This window comes from Aquarana catesbeiana, linkage group LG05, assembly GCF_042186555.1.
Source record: "Aquarana catesbeiana isolate 2022-GZ linkage group LG05, ASM4218655v1, whole genome shotgun sequence".
Taxonomy (NCBI): domain Eukaryota; kingdom Metazoa; phylum Chordata; class Amphibia; order Anura; family Ranidae; genus Aquarana; species Aquarana catesbeiana.
This window is the reverse complement of record NC_133328.1, coordinates 411,200,848-411,220,311: the sequence shown is the minus strand read 5'-3', so window position 1 is coordinate 411,220,311 and position 19,464 is coordinate 411,200,848. Positions and strand designations below refer to the sequence as shown.

The 19,464-nt window shown below is 42.3% G+C and overlaps 1 protein-coding gene across 1 annotated transcript in view; it reads left to right on the top strand.

Moving 5' to 3' along the window:
* Positions 1–19,464, top strand: part of LOC141145914 (cytidine monophosphate-N-acetylneuraminic acid hydroxylase-like) — a 135,971-nt gene that overhangs the window by 20,562 nt on the left and 95,945 nt on the right. The window contains exon 2 of the mRNA XM_073632717.1: positions 17,179–17,270. Within this exon, the coding sequence (XP_073488818.1) occupies positions 17,179–17,270 (92 nt within the window). The remainder of the gene's footprint in view (positions 1–17,178; positions 17,271–19,464) is intronic.

Sequence of the window (19,464 nt, the reverse complement as noted above, 5' to 3'; positions counted from 1 at the left end):
AGCAGAGTTACCCAGCGTGCTGTGAACAAAATATATTGTCCCTGACCATGCTTGCTGGACCATGTGTCAGCAGTAATGTGGACCTTTCTGCTTACTGCCTTGCCCAACAATGCCTTCCACCTGATGGTACCAAGCTGGAATGGCCTTACCTGCAAAGAAATAGCGACTGGGAACCTGCCATTGTGGTACAGCACATTCTGCAAATTCACGGAAGGGAGCAGAATCCACCAGATGGAAATGCAGGAGTTGTAAAGCCGCAATTTGGACAAGCTGGAATTTAGACGCTAGACATGTGGGTGGCAAGGAAAGGAGTTTTTTTTTTTTTTCGATGCAGCAGCTGGGGCAGAGAAATTTGCCTGCTATTCTCTACAGCTGGCGGTGTGCTGCTGGCAGACGTGTTGCAAGGACCTGTGACGCCCTTTGCTATACCATCATCCTTGTTAGTGGAGGCTGCTGAGAGGTCATCAGATATAGCAGGGGTAGACATGAAAGGTGGGGAGTGAGGAAGAGAAGAATTGTGTCCCTTGGGTGTGACTTTCAGGTGCTCTTGCCAACAGGCTGAGTGGTGAGAGGTTAAATGCTTTGACAAGCATGTGGTACCCAAGCGGTTGGTGTTTTTGCCATGCTTGATCTGCTTGACTAACACACTACACACTGAAACTACACTATACTGACACACAGTGGCAGCTGGTGAAGTTTTAGGATGGGAAGGCCCCAGACCCCGCCCTTCCTTTTTGACCCCTCCCACTTGTCAAAATGGGCATGGTTTTAGTGAAATAGTGGGCGTGACTTAAAGGGGTGTGGCTCTAAGGGGGTGTGGTTAGCCTCTGAGATGAAGGAGGGATGGAGGGAGAGGGAGGGAAAGAGGGAGAGAGAGATGGAGGGACAGCAGGCCCAGATCCTACACCACAAAAGAAATATGTGTATTCCAGAAAGTTTAACAATCAGCAGATAAAGATACTCCAAACACCTGGTGTTAGCGCTTCAATCATCCCGGCACCATGGTTGTTATGGTGTCAGGATGGTTGAAGTGCATTATTTCTATTACATTGTAATACAAAATGAAATCATTCAACTCACCATAATGCAGAATCAGTGGGAGCCCTGAGCGTGTCACCTGCCACCAGATGCCATCAGGTGCCCCCAGCAGAGTCCGTTCTTACATCAGGTGCCCCAAGCGGAGTCCGTCCTTACATCAGGTGCCCCCAGTAGAGTCCCTCCTTACATCAGGTATCCCCAGTAAAGTCCCTCCTTACATCAGGTGTCCTCAGTAGAGTCCCTCCTTACATCAGGTGTCCTCAGTAGAGTCCCTCCTTAAAGCAGGTGTCCCCAGCAGAGTCCCTCCTTACATCGGGTGTCCCCAGCAGAGTCCCTCCTTACATCGGGTGTCCCCAGCAGAGTCCCTCCTTACATCAGGTGTCCCCAGCAGAGTCCCTCCTTACATCAAGTGTCCCCAGCAGAGTCCCTCCTTACATTAGCTGCGCCCAGCAGAGTCCCTCCTTACATCAGGTGTCCCCAGAAGAGTCCCTCCTTACATCAGGTGCCCCCAGCAGAGTCCCTCCTTACATCAGGTGCCCCCAGAAGAGTCCCTCCTTACATCAGGTGCCCCCAGCAGAGTCCCTCTTACATCAAGTGCCCCCAGAAGAGTCCCTCCTTGCATCAGGTGTCCCCAGCAGAGTCCCTCTTACATTAGATGTCCCCAGCAGAGTACCTCCTTACATCAGCTGTCCCCAGCAGAGTCCCTCCTTACATCAGGTGCCCCCAGCAGAGTCCCTGCTTACATAAGGTGCCCCCAACAGCGGAGTCCTCCTCACATCTGTGTCCCTATCAACGGAGTCCCTCCTTACATCTGTGTCCCCATCAACGGAGTCCCTCCTTACATCTGTGTCCCCATCAGCGGAGCCCCTCCTTACATCTGTGTCCCCCTCAGTGGAGCCCCTCCTTACATTTGTGTCCCCATCAGTGGAGCCCCTCCTTACATTAGTGTCCCCATCAGCAGCCGAGTCCTCCTCACATGTGTCCCCATCAGCAGCAGAGTCCTCCTCACATGTGTCCCCATCAGCAGAGCAGAGTCCTCCTCACATGTGTCCCCATCAGCAGAGCAGAGTCCTCCTCACATGTGTCCCCATCAGCAGAGCAGAGTCCCCCTCACATGTGTCCCTGGCAGCACAGCCCTCCTTTATGCCGCGCCTGTCTCTGTCCCCTTCAGCGGCAGCTAGTTCCTGGCTTTCTCCGTGTGTTGGAGGGGTGGGGCCTCCCCTCTCCACTGAACACAAGGGGATTAGTCCTCATGGCGGCGGCCATTTATTTATAGCCCACCAGAAGTGACGTCTGGTCTCACACTGAGAACAAAGCACCTGGCTGTAGTGATACACTACGAGCGCCGGGCGGAAGCTGTTCAGTGCGATGGACTACACCACAAAGCAGCTCCGAACCCAGCAAATGAAGCGCCTCGTCTGCAATCTCTTATTTTGTAAAGGGCCCACATGCTCAGAGCTGACCTTTTTACTATTAATATTTTGAAGATTTTTTTGGGTTTGTCTTACTCTCTTTTGCAATCTGTCATTCATTTTAAATTTTTGTGGCCTTGATTTCCTTTTTACATACTCTGTTATATTCTTTGTAACATTTAAATGATAGTGTCACTTCATTTTTATATTTTTAACCCCTTGCCAACCAGCGCACGACGATATACGTCGCCACAATGGCATGGCTAGGGAAATGGGCGTACCTGTACGTCCCCTTTAAGACGCGGCTTAGTGGCCGCGCACGCCCACTGCATACTCCATGAGCATGCCCATGGGTGCCGCAGACTCTATGTCCGCCGGGGGCCCACGATCGTGACACGAAGTGGCAGAATGGGGAGATGACTATTTAAACAAGGCATTTCCCTGTTCTGCCTAGCAACATGACAGAGATCTACTGCTCCCTGTCATCGGGAGCAGTGATCTCTGTCATGTTGGAGTGAGCCCACCCCCCCCTCCACAGTTAGAATCACTCCCTAGGACACACTTAACCCCTTGATCGCCCCCTAGTGTTTAACTCCTTCCCTGCCAGTGTCATTTACACAGTAATCAGTGCATTTTTTATAGCACTGATGGCTATATAAATGTCACTGGTCCCAAAATAGTGTCAAAAGTGTCCGATGTGTCCACCGCAATGTCGGAGTCACAATAAAAAATCGCAGATCACCACCGTTACTAATAAAAAAAAAATAGAATAAAAATGCCATAAATCCATCCAGTATTTTGTAGACGCTATAACTTTTGCGCAAACCAATCAATACACGCTTATTGCGATTTTTTTTAACAAAGATATGTAGATCAAACACCCCCAAAAAAAAGCTCTATTTGTGGAAAAAAAAAGGACGTCAATTTCGTTTGGGTGATACGTCGCATGACCATGCAATTGTCAGTTAAAGCGATGCAGTGCCGTATCGCAAAAAGTGCTCTGGTCAGAAAGGGGGTAGATTCTTCCGGGGCTGAAGTGGTTAAAAAGCTCTTTTCTTATATATAGCTTTTTTTTAACTTTGGCCATGAGCCACATAGGTTTTATTTGTAGCCTTTTAAACTTGTTGCCCATGAGAATATATTTTGCAGTGTGTCCCCATACAGTCTTTTTGAAGAATTCCCATTTCTGTTCTGTGTTCATCAATGCCAATATTCCCTCCCAGTCTAATGCCCTGTACACACAATCTGACATTCTGACAACAAAATCCATTGATTTTTTCCGACGGATGTTGGCTCAAACTTGTCTTGCATACACACGGTCACACAAAGTTGTCGGAAAATCCGATCGTTCTGAACGCAGTGACGTAAAACACGTACGTCGGGACTATAAACGGGGCAGTAGCCAATAGCTTTCGTCTCTTAATTTATTCTGAGCATGCGTGGCACTTTGTGCATCGGATTTCTGTACACACGATCGGAATTTCCAACAACGGATTTTGTTGTCGGAAAATTTCATAGCAAGCTCTCAAACTTTGTGTGTCATTAATTCCTATGGAAAATGTGTGATGGAGCCTACACACGGTCGGAATTTCCGACAACAAGGTTCTATCACACATTTTCCATTGGAAAATCCTATCGTGTGTACAGGGCATAAGACTTGGAGAGCAGCCCTCAAGCTTGAAAAATTTGCTCTCCTAAAGTTAAGTGGTTTTACTTTTTTGGTATGTGCTGGTTTATAGATAAAGAAAGGGCCAAGGGTTTACCACATCTATATGAAATTGCTAATGAAAAAAGGGGAACGTTGGAGCGAACTTTATAGGTACCAGAAAAGGAAAACAAAATATTATTAGATAAATAATTAATTTATTAAACATAGATATAAAAAATTGACAATATAACAATAAAAACAAATGGTGTTGTCTTCCAATAGAATAATCCAAACATAGTATGTGTATTGCTCCCTGTTGCTGCTTGAATATGGAAGGTCAACCTTCAGCTTTCGCTTTCTCAGGTCCTATATGCCTAACACCAAGCAGAGGTATTCTGCATAAGAAAGGGGAAATAATCATATTTTAAATATGGACAACGGTTACAGATATACATATCAAAAGGTGAGATGTCCCAGAAAGACATATGAGTGATGCATAGAGGAAACCACTCATTTAGACCAGCATAACTCTCATATTCATGACATGCCCCACGTCATCCCAGGGGGCCTGGATGGTACCAAGAATCACAAGGATACCCAGGGGGATCAATCAAAAATCTACATAATATAAAAGTATGTATACTGTATATAATACAAAAAACCTTGGGATGGAATTAGAAAAAATAATAAAAATAAAAAAATAATAATAAGTGGCCCTAAATGCAGCAAATACTCACTCAGCTATGGAGATGTAAAAGTTTCAATATCAAACCTAGCAGGTGTACGTGTACCAGACTGGACTCTAGATGAAGGGACAGTGGCTGTGGGCTAAGATGAAAAAAAGGCCGTCAGAAGTATAGACAGCTAAATAACCCCAGTAAGGTCTATCATTAAATAATGAACAGAGGTTACCTCAAAAGAGAATGATGAGGCCTCAGAACATATGCTTTCTGGGACATCTCACCTTTTGATATGTATATCTGTACTCATTGTCCATATTTGAAATATGATTATTTCCCTTTTCTAATGCACAATCCCTCTGCTTGGTGTCAGGCATATAGGTCCTGAGGAAGCAAAAGCAAAACGTCGACCTGCCATATTCAAACAGCAACAGGGAGCAATACACATACTATGTGTGGCTTATTATATTGGAAGCCAACACTATCTGTTTTTAATGTTATATTGTCAATTTTTTATAACTATGTTTAATCAATTATTTTTCTAATAATATTTTGTATTCCTTTTCTGGTACCTATAAAGTCTGCTCCAACGTTCCCCTTTTTTCATTAGGTATGTGCTGGTTGTTTACTGCTAACATTAAATTAAATCATGTTAGGGTCACTGCTACCCAGATGTTCTTTTATATGTAATGCTGTAACTAGCTGTAATGTCAGACAAAGTGCCCCTCTAACATTTCTCTTGCCTGTGCTTGCCTCAAGCAAGTGTTGGGAGCCAAATGTAGTCAAGTGGTAGGCTGCAAGGACTAAGCCGTGACATTGTCAGTAGCTACATGTGCACCAGGAGCAAACAGACAAGCTGGACTTCAATGCCCTATCGACTCCCATCAGCAGGGGGAGCAGGAGTGTCAGCAGCACCAATTGGACTGTGAAACTAGTCACAGTGAATGATGACAATTGAAGTACAGGGAGAATTATTGCAGGTCCTCAACACCCAATGGACTATTAAATTAAATGTGGCTGGGTGGCCCTCGTTGCAATACGGCACCTCATCCCAATAATTTGAAAAATCAAGCCAGAGGGAGGGAGTACAGGGATTATAGCGGTGCCAAGAGAAACACAGTATACTTAGAATAAAATCTAAATTATTTTTATTGACACAAATTATTAAAAATAGACATGAGAATCACAAGAACAAGGTGTGCATAATCGATAAAAACAATTTTTGTAGCAGAGTTTATCACGTGACTTGGCCTGAAGAGCGTGACGGCCAGTTCAGTGGATAGGTATTTAGATATCGGGTTATTACCCAATTTTCTCAACATCACAATGAGGTTAGGGACATTCTGAATAAGCATTGGCCCCTCCTTACTGCAGACAACACCATTAAAAAATATATTCGATCCCAGCCTCAGATCACTTACCGTCGCTCTCCATCTTTACGAGATAAAATTACAGCCAGTCACCATGCACCTAAACCAGAGTTTATCTCAACAGCCTTTGGCACATTTCCTTGTGGCCATTGTGATATGTGTGAGTTTATCTACGATACCCGCGAGAACCCACTTCCAAATGGCCAAATACACAAAATTAAACACAAAGTCACCTGTCAGACCATTGGCATAGTATATCTGGCCACGTGTATATGTGGCAGTTACTATGTCGGAAAAACTAAACGTCAATTTTGTGTACGGATCCGTGACCATGTTAAACCCTTATATAAACGCAAGACCTCCACCTCTATCAATCGACATATAGCAAACCACCATAATTTTGACCCCCATGTCATGGGATTTACAGCACTGGAACATATCCCTGTACATGTTAGAGGTGGAGATATAGATCAAAAATTACTTCAACTAGAGACAAAATGGATACACACTCTGGAGGCCACCACATATCCAGGGCTCAATGAATGTATTAGTTTCAAGTCATTTCTATAGCTAAGCCCCTATCTAGGCCAGATATGAACACTCTACAAATCTCTTGTATATTATATATACTGTTTGAAATTTTCAAATTCCTCCCTATGGGGTCTTCTCTTCCCCACTTTAGAGATCTGCCCTGATGAATCAGGCTGTAGCTTCATTTTTACGTAACTCCTTCACTCTGTCACTTACATCATTGGATACTGACTTATAAAATTACTAAATGAAATAATAGCATGCATGTCTATTGTGATACATATATGGCCACATTGCCTTTATGCTTATTTTTGATCTCAGGTCTAATACACTGTGTTGACAATTATAGCTGTACTTTGCGAACTGTCAGAGTGATTTGTGCGGGCACACGCTAGGGACCCTGCCCCTCCTTTTTTATCCCTTTCTCTTATCTTGTTCACTCTCTGTTTATGCCTTGTGTACAGGCGTCCCTTTGGGGCTCTATTTGGACCCCTGGTGTGTTCCCGCCCACTTTCATCTCTCCCATTGTGTCCCGGTCGGGCCCCCCGTGCCTCTGGACACTACATGTGTCCCCCTCCACGCTCTCACATCATCCGTTGGGTACATCTGCCCATCGGCCCTTGTTGGTCTCCATAGAGAGTGCGGACTGCGTCTGGCACTCTAGCCTCTCACATGCGATATACCCAAAGCTGTATGGACACTCAAGGGCACTGGTTTTTCCTCTGCCCGCCTCAGCCACTGCACACTGGGGAGTCTGTTTACATCCCCCAGGTATTACGCTGCGAGTTGCGGCGATCTAATACTGCGCGGTGCCTGTGAGGTGTTTACATACACGTCACCATAGACACCACCGCAATGCCTTCTGGACCTTGTAGGCCCGGACGCATTTGCGAACGGCGCATGCGCAGTGGCTCCAATTTGTCCGCTCACACGTGTGGCAACGTCAGACGCCGCACGTGTGTGGGGGGCATAAGAACGCCGGCATCCCAGGCCACTACACACGCCAGGAATCCACAGGACACCGCCGTATCAGCCATATTCTGATTCAGTAAGCATCACCACTCACTACCCAATCTTGCAGACTTAATTTCTTTTTTCTATTAGCCTACTTACACCATGCTGATGGTATGTTTTGTCTCTCAGCTCATTTTATCTGGCGATTCGATTGGCTGTAACTTCTTTTCCAGCCATTTATCTCAATCTGTCGGAAACATGTCGGATATCTAAATACCTATCCACTGAACTGGCCGTCACGCTCTTCAGGCCAAGTCACGTGATAAACTCTGCTACAAAAATTGTTTTTATCGATTATGCACACCTTGTTCTTGTGATTCTCATGTCTATTTTTAATAATTTGTGTCAATAAAAATAATTTAGATTTTATTCTAAGTATACTGTGTTTCTCTTGGCACCGCTATAATCCCTGTACTCCCTCCCTCTGGCTTGATTTTACCCAATGGACTATATCTCCCAGAAAGGTTTGGAGATAGGAAGGAGAGGAAAAAAATTATCTTCCCAAGTTGCCCGTTGAAATGCATGGTCTTTTGCTTTGCGAGACCTGCATACGGCTAGAGCTGAGGCCTTAGGCATACCACTGTGAGACCAAAGAGAGAAAGCATTGGCAAGTATAGAGACTAGCACTGTGTTATCACTGTCGAGATCTTACTTGCTGCACCTACACTAAAGGAGCACCACTGGGTGAGCCAAGGTCCAGAGCCATGCTGTATCAGGGCAGATGATTCCTTTCCATGCAGGGGGATTTCCATGCTAGGTCACTGAGTCTAGTGAAAGGGTCTTGCAGACATTACCTATAGCCACTAGAGAGACTGAGCCCTTAGGAATTGACCAAAAAACTGTCCCAATGCCCATTACTGCCTGAAGGCCTTACTGTAACTGTTCCCATGTGCACCAATGGTACGATTGGGACTCAACATTAGCTGGCTAAAGATTCAGGACTATAGACTGCCTATTTACAGTTGCCACATAGAGACCTTTGCTAGTTGATTAATAAAGGGGTACCACCCAGGGGTATCCCACAGGGAATAGTAATTTTCTTTGGGTGCACCTTAAGCAGTTGTAATATCCCTATTCACAACACAAGTTAATATTTATATCCTGTGTAAAAGTGTCCTTCGAGCTACTTGGAGTAACTAGTAAAATGTGCCTATTTACAGAAAAAGTGGTAATAATATGTAAAACCAGCAGCAAAACCTAATAGTGTTCACAGTACACAAAATAGACAAATAAAAATATATAAAGTGATCTCATGCGGTATTAAGAATAATCACTCAAAAACACTAAGTGAAATCCACAAAGGGATTAATTAAGTGCCAATACTATTTGCACTTTAAGATTTTGGCACTTTATTAATCCCTTTGTGGACTTCACTTAGTGTTTTTGAGTGATTATTCTTAATACCGTGCAAGATCACTTTATATATTAATATTTATATTGTTTCTACTGTGATCGTGCTGATTTATGTGTAAATTCCTATGCAGTGGTACAGAACTGTAATTTAAGTAGCTTTGACATAGTGACTATACTTTCTAGCAGGCTGTGCCTAAATCTAGTTATAAACAAGGCCAAGGATTAATCCAAGGAATAAAACAAGCTTAACTTACCGACCAGCCTGCAGACAACCAAGTAAACCTGTCTAACAGGTTTGCCTAAATCTACTTTGTTTATTTGTACTCAAACCTCTATTTACTCCAACTCAAGCCAATACATTTAGTTCCTCTCACCACAAAACAGTCTTGTGTAGAGATGTGCGCCATCAATAAATTTGTTTCATTTCGGTCCGTTTCGTTTCGTATTAGAATTAATTAGTATTTCCTAATTCGTGTCCGAAATTTCGTACGAAATACGAATTTTCGCTAGGTTCGTTAACTTTTTGTAGCAATTACAAATGTTGGTTATGATGAATTTATCATTATGAGGGGCTCCCACCATCCCTGTGCTGTGCTGACTTCCTGGGTTTTTAACTTTTAGGTTCGTTAACATTTCGTAACAATTACGAATGTTCGTTAGGAATTTGGATCCAAAATTCCTAAACGAAATTTCATATTTCATACAAAATTCGGAAGCATAGCAATTCGTATTTCTGATCCTCCCGAATGTACGAATTTACGGAAATTCGTACTAATTTTCGATTCGTAGGAAACTAATCGCACATGTCTAGTCTTGTGTTCATTTCCTGGTATTAGCTTGCTACCAAGTCAAAGATGTCTTTGCTTGTGCCTCTTTAAGTGTTTATAGTGATTTCCATTCAACTAGATGTGTCAGCGTGGCAGTGTCAAAGCGCAGAAAAGAGAACCCAAGATACCAAGCGGCTCCTTTTGGAGGTGGCGCTTCACAAAGATAGGTGCTTATTAGCAAAACAGCCATCTCTTTGCTAGTTGCGGTGCCTGGTGGCTGTGCGCTGATGTGACATTGTGACACCCCGTGTGACATTGCAGCTAGGGTTGCATTACAGGGTACCTAGGAAGATGGAACATAATATTACATGTAGCTTGTCCCATTATGAACTGAATACTGTAAAATAGTGCTACGTCTTTTTTTAAGCTATACAACAAGTTTTATTTAAGTTTTATTTATTATTTAATTTCATTGCATAAGGCTCAATTTAATAAGCCTACACACCAAGATAACTAAGGTAGTTATCATTATTTTTTAAAAAGAGGACTGTTATTTGCAGCCATGGAGATTTGAAATGCCAGTCACATACCTAAAGTAATAATCTTTATGCTTGTGCTAGGGTCAGTTCACATGTTATTAGCGTTGGTGCATTGAAATGCCATTCATTTTCAACACTCATGCGTTACAGCACACCACACGCTAGTGCGCTGACCCAAAAAAGGGTCAAGTGCAGAATTATCTACAATTATAATATTCTATATACTCTGCTACACTTTTTATATATGATGTAATTAAGTGCCTAAAAAGTCCACTTAGGGGATCCCCTTTACCTGTATAATTATCTACAATTAGGTGCATTGGCAGCCAATTCAAAATAAAAGTGGTTCTAAATTCTAAAGGCTTTTTACCTTAATGCATTCTCTGCATTAGGGTAAAAAAACTTTACACTATTTGTTCCCTCTTCCTCCTGTTAATTTATCAGGTTCCAAAATATATGTTGGATGCCCTGGATTACATTTTCCTGACACAGCATGACAGCATGTACGTATGGGTAGGCTCCGCCTTCTGCCCTATTCCAGGATCGGTTATACTATATAAGTAAGTCTCCTCCATGCAGGCAGCATTCTTTTTTTTCCCTCACTGCTACAGCCGGTAATGCTGCTGCTGAAAGCAGGATTTTTCTTTTCCCTCACCTTGCTGGATTCATCTGACCAAGCCACACAGGTTCAAGCCTCTCCTGTGTCGAAGCTCCCCGCTGTACAGGCTGTAAATCTCCTATATGGAGGAGACCTCCCCCCTTAGGATCCAGGATGAGGGGGTGATGGCATCTGGCATCTGGTGATGGCATCTGGTCTGTTCTGGTCTTGACTCTACAGTACTAATGATTCCTTTGCGTTTATCACTATTGATATACATGCTGACCTTGATGCTAAAATTAAAGTCAGGATCTGCATAGTTACATTTCCTTAGTACTTTACCTGTTAGTAATGTGTAATTGCTTCAGTTATTTGTGGTACACCACAGAGGGATATGTGGTTTGCTGCTTGTAGTGGTTACAACTGATGTTTTTTTTTTAACAAATACTCCCAGGCATGGCTCCAGTCTTTCAGCTCATCCGTGGGCCAGTAGCAATCAGCCTTCCTAGAAACCAGAGCAATGTTCATTAAGGTGAGGGCAGGTAGGTATAATCTATATCCTAAAAGAGTGAACATCATGGGCATAATGGATTGTAAATCTCTCCAGCCCTCAACACCAACACCACTTCTCTGGAAGAGGAGAGTCAACCTGCTTCTGCAACAGGGGACAGGTCCTCTTTAGCCCTGAAGGAACCACTATGTATTTAACTGCCAGAAGAGGCAGACCAAGGAAATCTCTTCAATAATCTTAGTGGACTGGTGGTAACTGGTGTGTCAGCCAAAATGCATGCCAAGTTGCAGGCCAGAGGCAGTGGCAAATGGGCAGAGACTGAGAAGGCCTATAGTCACTAATGGTTTCATACCAAGCCTAATCAAACAGCTGCATTTATTTAAAGGCAACCTCTACCTCAGAAGCAGTTGGCCAGGGAGTCTTTATCAGACTGGCCAGATGGGTCAGCCTTAGCTTGCTTCTAGGAAATTGCAATGGCAAGTTGGCATATCAGAAGCAAAAAGTGGATGTTTTAACTCTGTTCAAACTGACTGTGGATCTCTATTCAATATTGCTCAGGTACTAAGCTAATCAAACAACTAAGTCGTTTAAAGGGTACCTCTGCCTCAAAAGCAGCTGGCCAAACAGGCTTAATCAGATTAGCCAGGGGTGCCCTTCTGCTATCAGAAAAGCAATATCTTTTGCAGAGGCCCTGGGACAGCGAATGGATCTGGAGATGAAGAAGGTTCATACTACTATTAAGTAGTGTTTTGTGACCTGCGGTTGAGCTCACTTCAGCAGCCAGACTGTTAGGATCCCAGACAAGATGAAAGCAGAGCTCTGGCCAGTGATAAACTCTCTATGACGGCTGATTCTAGAGTGAAAATGAAGTAGCCAGTGATGCAGTTCAGCCACTGTGGATACAAGACTGTATGCTGTTTTTCTGGTAGTCCGTTGTGGTCAGTTAACCCTTATAGCGCATCCCACAAGTAACACATACCGCTTTTAAGTCAGAGTGGTGACTGTTCAAGTCGGATCCAGTGATTATCTAGAAGGGGGATTAATCCCTTATGTGAAATCGCCAATGGCCAGAGGATAGCCAAAAGGCAAAGTAATGAAGATTGAATGACAGGTTAAACCTGGGAAAATTATAGAGGAGAATAAAGAATCAATCATCTTTATTTGTCTGTCTAAACCCAAGTCGCCCAGTAGGCTGAGCTGACAGAATTATATGTAAATTCAAGCTTTAGGATCCGTGGGTCCCGTGCATTAAGGAAGCCATTGGAATTTTCATTCCTCTCCTCCAACTCATTGCATTCCCTCCATGATGCATTAGAGCACAAGGGTTATGACTGCATCTTCTTTAGTCAAAAGTAAGACTTGGTCAACAAGCAGAAGGGTTAGGATCCAAAACTGCATATGGCATTGTTGCAATCAATCTCTCCAGCCATCAGTAAGGCTTGGCTTCCACAAATCATACCCCATGATTTCCAAGGAGTACCGTTCATAGCGGTGCAACTTCAAAGTAGTCCCTACACTACTTTGATGCGACTTGGGGCCATGGACCTCAAGAATACCCAGGCATTGCTTCAAGTCTCATAAAAGTCGTAGTAAAATTACACGATATTTAGGTTGCAATAGTGGAAACCTAAGACTGTAGATTGTCTTTAGACCTAGCAGGTGTTTGTGTGTGTGTATATACTGTATACACACTTCGAGACACCCATGTTTCTGCAAGTACCTTTGCTTGGCCGTCGAGAGTTCACTAAGAGTTCATCTGGCAGACTGCAGCCTTTCCACAAACTCCGGGTATTTCCCAGGATATTGGGTCCAGTAGTGGCCGTCTTGCGGCAGCAAGGACTTCTGGTGAGCCTTGTTTGGGCAACAACATGGCGCAATGTCTTCCAGGTCCTGGGAAAAAAGTTCTAGTTCAGACTCTGGGAGGAGCCATCATCAAGAGACCAACTAGTCTCATTACAGCAATGACCTACCTGGAAGCAGTTCTGAATCCCTGAAGAATACAGCAGAGTTACCCTCAGAGAGAGCAACAGTATAAGTATCTCACTTGAACAAATTATAGCTCTTTCCCATTGGTTGCATCCCACGATCGCAAAAGGGGTAAAGTAGCCGGTAGTAACCCATGTGGTCCGAGACGCCCAAGGGAAGGTTGTCAACTGTATTAACTGGTTTTGTAGTAAGGGAAGACTTGCTTCCTGTTCCAGGAACAGTCACTCCACAGAGGAGATAAGTCCCTTTTTGGGAGGTAGCTAAGCTAGCTAATCTTTCAGCTTATCAGCTACTAGGCATACCAATCATCACAATCTATTACTTGTCGGATATTCATGCCAATGGAGGACAAGGTGTCCAAAGTGAGAGTTGCAGTGGTTGCAGACTGAAGTCCTTCCAAAAATGCAACAAAGAGATCCTCGGCTATGTTGCAAAGAAGTCTTAAGTTACAAAGCCATTGGATGCCAAGGGATAGTCTCCAAACCAACAAGCCAGTCAAGGGATCGGCAACAAAAAAAGGCTATCGGGATATTGATCTGACAGTAACCTTGGTGGCTTCCCAGAGGTGGAAGCAGTGAAACTACTGACATCCAGCTGGGTCTGCAGATTAGCCAGTATGTATATTGAACAAACTTAATAGTCTTCAGGATCCTGATCAGGATCCGCAGTCGTTCAGTGGTGATGAGGACAATAATTGCCCGGTGGCCTGCAGGCCATGATATCCACGGGTACAGTCTCAGATCTGAGAACCCTCTATTCTCCTTCCGGAGATCCAACACCTCATACAGCGGGGCCAATGGTATCTTCCAAATCCAGACAAGTTATATCTAGATTCTAGAGACCAAGAAGTGAAGGCTCACCTGGAAGTCTCACCTTTAGTGTTTGAAATCCTATGGAGGTCAGGGCGCCTACTCCAAACTTCAAGTACATTAGATCCGAGGAAACCCTACAGAATTTAAAGGATTGAAAGGATGGAATCCTCTGGAATCCTCTGTTCCCTGCTGTAAGGATTGAATTGTATACAAGTAAGCATAGAGACGGCATTAAAGGATAGATGATCGTGTACTCACTCTCTGGGATCCAGTAACTGTTGCATATGTAGCACTGACAACTTTTGTTTTTAGTCATAAGCGTGTTATAAGGGTATAAGTTGATCTAGTGCCATCTAGTGGACAATTGAAAAGGTATAATACTTTTATGTTTCATGATTAAGAGAAGTGACATGGAAGTGATTGATTGTTTACTTCTGAATATTAGCTATGACCTACTCACAATGCTCCTTGACAAGAGAAGAACTGAACTGCATTGTGGGAGGATATAAAAGGGCTGGGAGCGGCCATCTTAAGTCTCTTGTTCCTGGGATGCGTGGCCTGCCAGCAGGACTCTGTGGGTGTGTGTGTCCCACAGGGTTGCGGCCTACCTTGTGAAGGAGCGGAGCAGCAGCAAGGATCCTGCCATCGTATCACAGTGTGCTGAAGCAGCAGAAGTGATTGTTCCGGAGACCCGTGGGGGAGGTAACCAAGGACTCCTGGTCGTTAGTGAACGGAACAGTGTGACAGCATGGTGGTGGCTCCATACGGACTGAGAACTGCTGAAATGGAGACATCCATCTGCCTGGATCCCGTGTGGTGAGAGGGTTAACACCCAGAAGTTTGTTTAATATTACACACATTTAGAACTTTCACAGATTGTTGCTGGGACAGATAATCCCACGGAACAAGTTGAGTTGGAGAATATTACATTTGCATAGACTATAATATTCAAGTGCTAACACTAGAAGTCTATCTTCTTCGTATAAGAACTCTTAATCAGTTTGCTGGATTACAATTGCCTTTGTGTATTACCTTACACTGCGCAACACCTCAGAAGAACTCTCTGTGGATTACGATTACCATTTATTAGCTAACGAAGATTGAAGACGTCAAGACTATCTCTTATTATTGCAGGGCCCTGCATCTAGTTACAAAGGATAGTGACTTTACGGTTTAGAGCAGGGGGAGCTCCCTGGTATAAATATATATTTAGGTATATTCTGTGTATGTTATCAATATTGTCATAACTATTTACTATACTGTTACACTACGTTGGTGTGATAGTGTAGTCACTGTAATAACTTTCTATATAAAATATATAATTTATCCAAAGAAAGAAGTCATTTTGGTTATTACAGAAGTTTGTGTGCAGTGTTATTTCTCCTGCAGGTGGAGCTACAAGCACCCAGGTAGAGGTAAATATAAATATAAGTGTATATTGTGGGTTAAAGTTGGTAATAATATCATTACAACACTGCACTACAGCTGTGTCAAGGGGATTGAACAACTTAAGAGGGGTGAATAGAAGAGAGGACAGGCCCAATAATAAACCAGCAGCTCCACCGAGAGTTATTGCTACACATATATTGGCAAACCAATTCCGAAAGACCTGGGCAGATTGTCCTTTCCCCCCTGGGGTCTTCCAAATAGTGTGGGACACATTGTCTCACTCTCCATTCAGAGGGATAAGACATCCTCAATATGGCCAGTAACACTGAAGAAGTATTTTGTATGGCTAATAGGATCTCAGATATCCAAGTGTCAAACCATAAACTACCTTGTTGCTGAAATTATCAGGCAAAATGTCTTTAGTCTCTTCCTCAGCACTATACAGAGGTCTGCATGTTTGCATCTGGGTTAGAACATCATCTTTCTGGCATATCCAAACTAAAGTGGTTGAAGTACCACAAGCATTGGAAATAGATTCAAGGTTGAAGAGAGACAAAGAATTGGCCCTTCTTCAAGGAGCAAACAATAGGCTCTTCAGGCCTAACGGCATCAGAAGAAGACAATCGCTGTCCATTAAAGAGAATGGCAGTGGTGCGGATCAAGTTAGTCAAGGGGCTTAGATGGCTAGGACAAATCCATCAATTGAGGACAGAGACCGCTTTCCCAGATGGATTGTGCATCTATGGACGAAACTCCAAAGGAGTCCCTCCAGAACTAATATGTAAACTACGACCTGGTCTATATTTAACACATTGGAGGCCCATTTTTGTGGACCCAGCGGCCTTAGCTACAATACATTTCAGTCGTTAGTGGGGCTAGATCTAATCCTCGACTTAAACACTTCAGCATTACCCACCCTTGTTGTCTGGTGATTTTGTACATCCCATACGTATATGCTGTCATGCTGTGTCAGGAAAGAGGAAAATGTTATACTTACCTGACGGTAATTTTCCTTTCCTGATACAAAGCATGGTAGCATATAGGTCCCTCCTTAAAGGGCTTCGCAGTGATACTAAGTTACGAGAATGCTGCCTGCAGGGAGGAGACTTACTTATATAGTATAGCCAGTGATGGAATAGGGCATACGTATATGCTGTCATGCTTTGCATCAGGAAAGGAAAATTACTGTCAGGTAAGTATAACATTTTCCTCTTTCTAACACCTAATCTATTCTTAAAAATGGGATACATTGTTTACAAAGACTACAAAGCTGAAAGTTCTAAGTTGCAGAACTGGCACATCTCAAAATGAAAAAAATAAATAAATCTAGATTCAAGGGATAACTGTAGTTATAAAAAAAAAAAACTAAACCCAACAGCCCCCCCCCCCCCCCCCATCCCCCCTTCATTGCATTTCCACGCTATTAATACCCCCTTTATATAAATATTTATGCCAGTATGGAATTTATGCTTATTGATGTTATGGGATCAATTGTGTTTTTTTGTTTGTTTTGTTTTGTATGGCTTTTAGCATTGTGCGTTGTACAAAGCACAACTGGAAACTAGATGTGAGCTCCATGAAATATGTCAACCCACCAGACAGCTTCTGTCAAGACGAACTAGGTAAGCAACTGACAATAATCAATGTGCTCCCTTTTTACGACTGAAGTAGCAACCTCTAAATGGCTTAGTTAACAGCAACTTTAAACATAAGAATTCCAGTGTCTTATATGAAACCCCTAGGATGCACCAAAACATGAGTATGGTTTTTTTACCTTTTTTTTCAGTACAAAATATTATATCTTCATACCATGACAGTGTCTTTTTTTTCTAAAAATGTTGTTTGCTGTAGTTAAATACATTTAAAAAGCCATATGTTAAAATGCTCATAACATACTATATGTTAAAATGTTATAACAAATGCATTTTTAAATCACAGATGTATACAGTAGATACACAGTTAGATTTTGTTCGAACTGTCATATGGAATTTCTGAAAAATCAATTACATTCTTTCTTACCTCTACTGAATTTTATTTGAAAGCCCTTAAAATGTCACCCAGCCCTGCTATTTGAATGGAATCACAGACTTATGGATCATGTTTCGTCACAAGATGTACGATTTTTTTCCAAACAAAAACCACTTTCACAGTTAGAATTTCATTTGGAAAAATTTTCTATCCTGTTCCTTCAAATTGGCAACAACTGATGTCTATTTGACCACATTAACCATTAGAAAATACAAAAACATTCCAAATCCAGCTAGTTTATGGCCAACTTTGGCACTATGCTTTAGAATACAATTGGGTACAGATCTGATTTTTTTCAATATACATCTGTCCACTAGATTTCAGAAATATTCTGTGATTATTATAATACAAATAAAAGCACAACATGTTTTGAAAACATTATATAGATTACTTTACAATTCTTTCTATTAAACATTGGATGCAACTTTTTTCTTTTGCTACTTCTAAAATTACAGATCCAACAATTCTGTATATTGTTATAGAAAAAAAATTACAGAACGATTTATGTATTTTTGGATATGCACTTTTATTTTAAATTACTCACATACATAAGAAAATATGGTTAAATGTAATATTCGAATGATTACTTGGATATGGCATTTTGCAACTTGCTCTTTCGTTTGGCCCCTTCACACAGGCTCCTCCACTAAGTGTATTCTGCTTGCTCAGTGGGGGATCGGTCCGCTAATCCCCGCTGAGCAGAGGTCTGTTTCACTATACAGAGCAGACACGGACACCATCCCGCTATGACATGTTTGTTATTTTGAAAAAAAATCTAACCTTTACAACCCCTTTAACCACTTCAGCCCTGGAAGATTGGCTGCTGAATAACCGGTCCATTTTTTACGATTCGCCACTGCTTTGCTTTAACTGACAATTGCGCGGTCGTGCGACGCTGCACCCAAACAAAATTGATGTCCTTTTTTTTCCCCACAAGTAGAGCTTTCTTATGGTGGTATTTGATCGCCTCTGCGGTTTTTATTTTTTGTGCTATAAACAAAAAAAGAGCGACAATTTTGAAAAAAAACAATATTTTGTACTTTTTGCTATAATAAATATCCCCATCTTTTTTTTTAAAGCAAATTTTTTCTCAGTTTAGGCCGATATGTATTCTTCTACATATTTTTGGTAAAAATAAAAAAAAAAAAATCGCAATAAGCGTATATTTATTGGTTTGCGCAAAAGTTATAGCATCTTCAAAATAATGGATAGATTTATAGCATTTTTATTATATTTTATTTTTTTTACTAGTAATGGCGGCGATCTGCGATTTTTATCGGGACTGCGACATTATGGTGGACACATCGAACACTTTCGACACATTTTTGGAACCATTGGCATCTAAGGATGGGCTTTATGTTCGGGTCGAACATGAGTTTGACTCGAACATTGGCCAAATAGCGAACAATTTGGGGTGTTTGCGGCAAATTCAAAAGCCGCGGAACACCCTTTAAAAGTCTATGGGAGAAATCAAAAGTGCTAATTTTAAAGGTTAATATGTAAGTTATTGTCATAAAAAGTGTTTGTTTGGGGACCTGGGTCCTGTTCCAGGGGACATGTAACAATGCAAAAAAAAAGTTTTAAAAATGGCTGTTTTTTCGGGAGCAGTGCTTTTAATCATGCTTAAAGTGAAACAATAAAAGTGAAAGTGAAATATTCCTTTAAATTTCGTACCTGGGGGGTGTCTATAGTATGCCTGTAAAGTGGCGCATGTTTCCCATGTTTACAACAGTCCGAGGGCAAAATGACATTTCTAAACGAAAAAAAAGTCATTCAAAAGTACTCGCG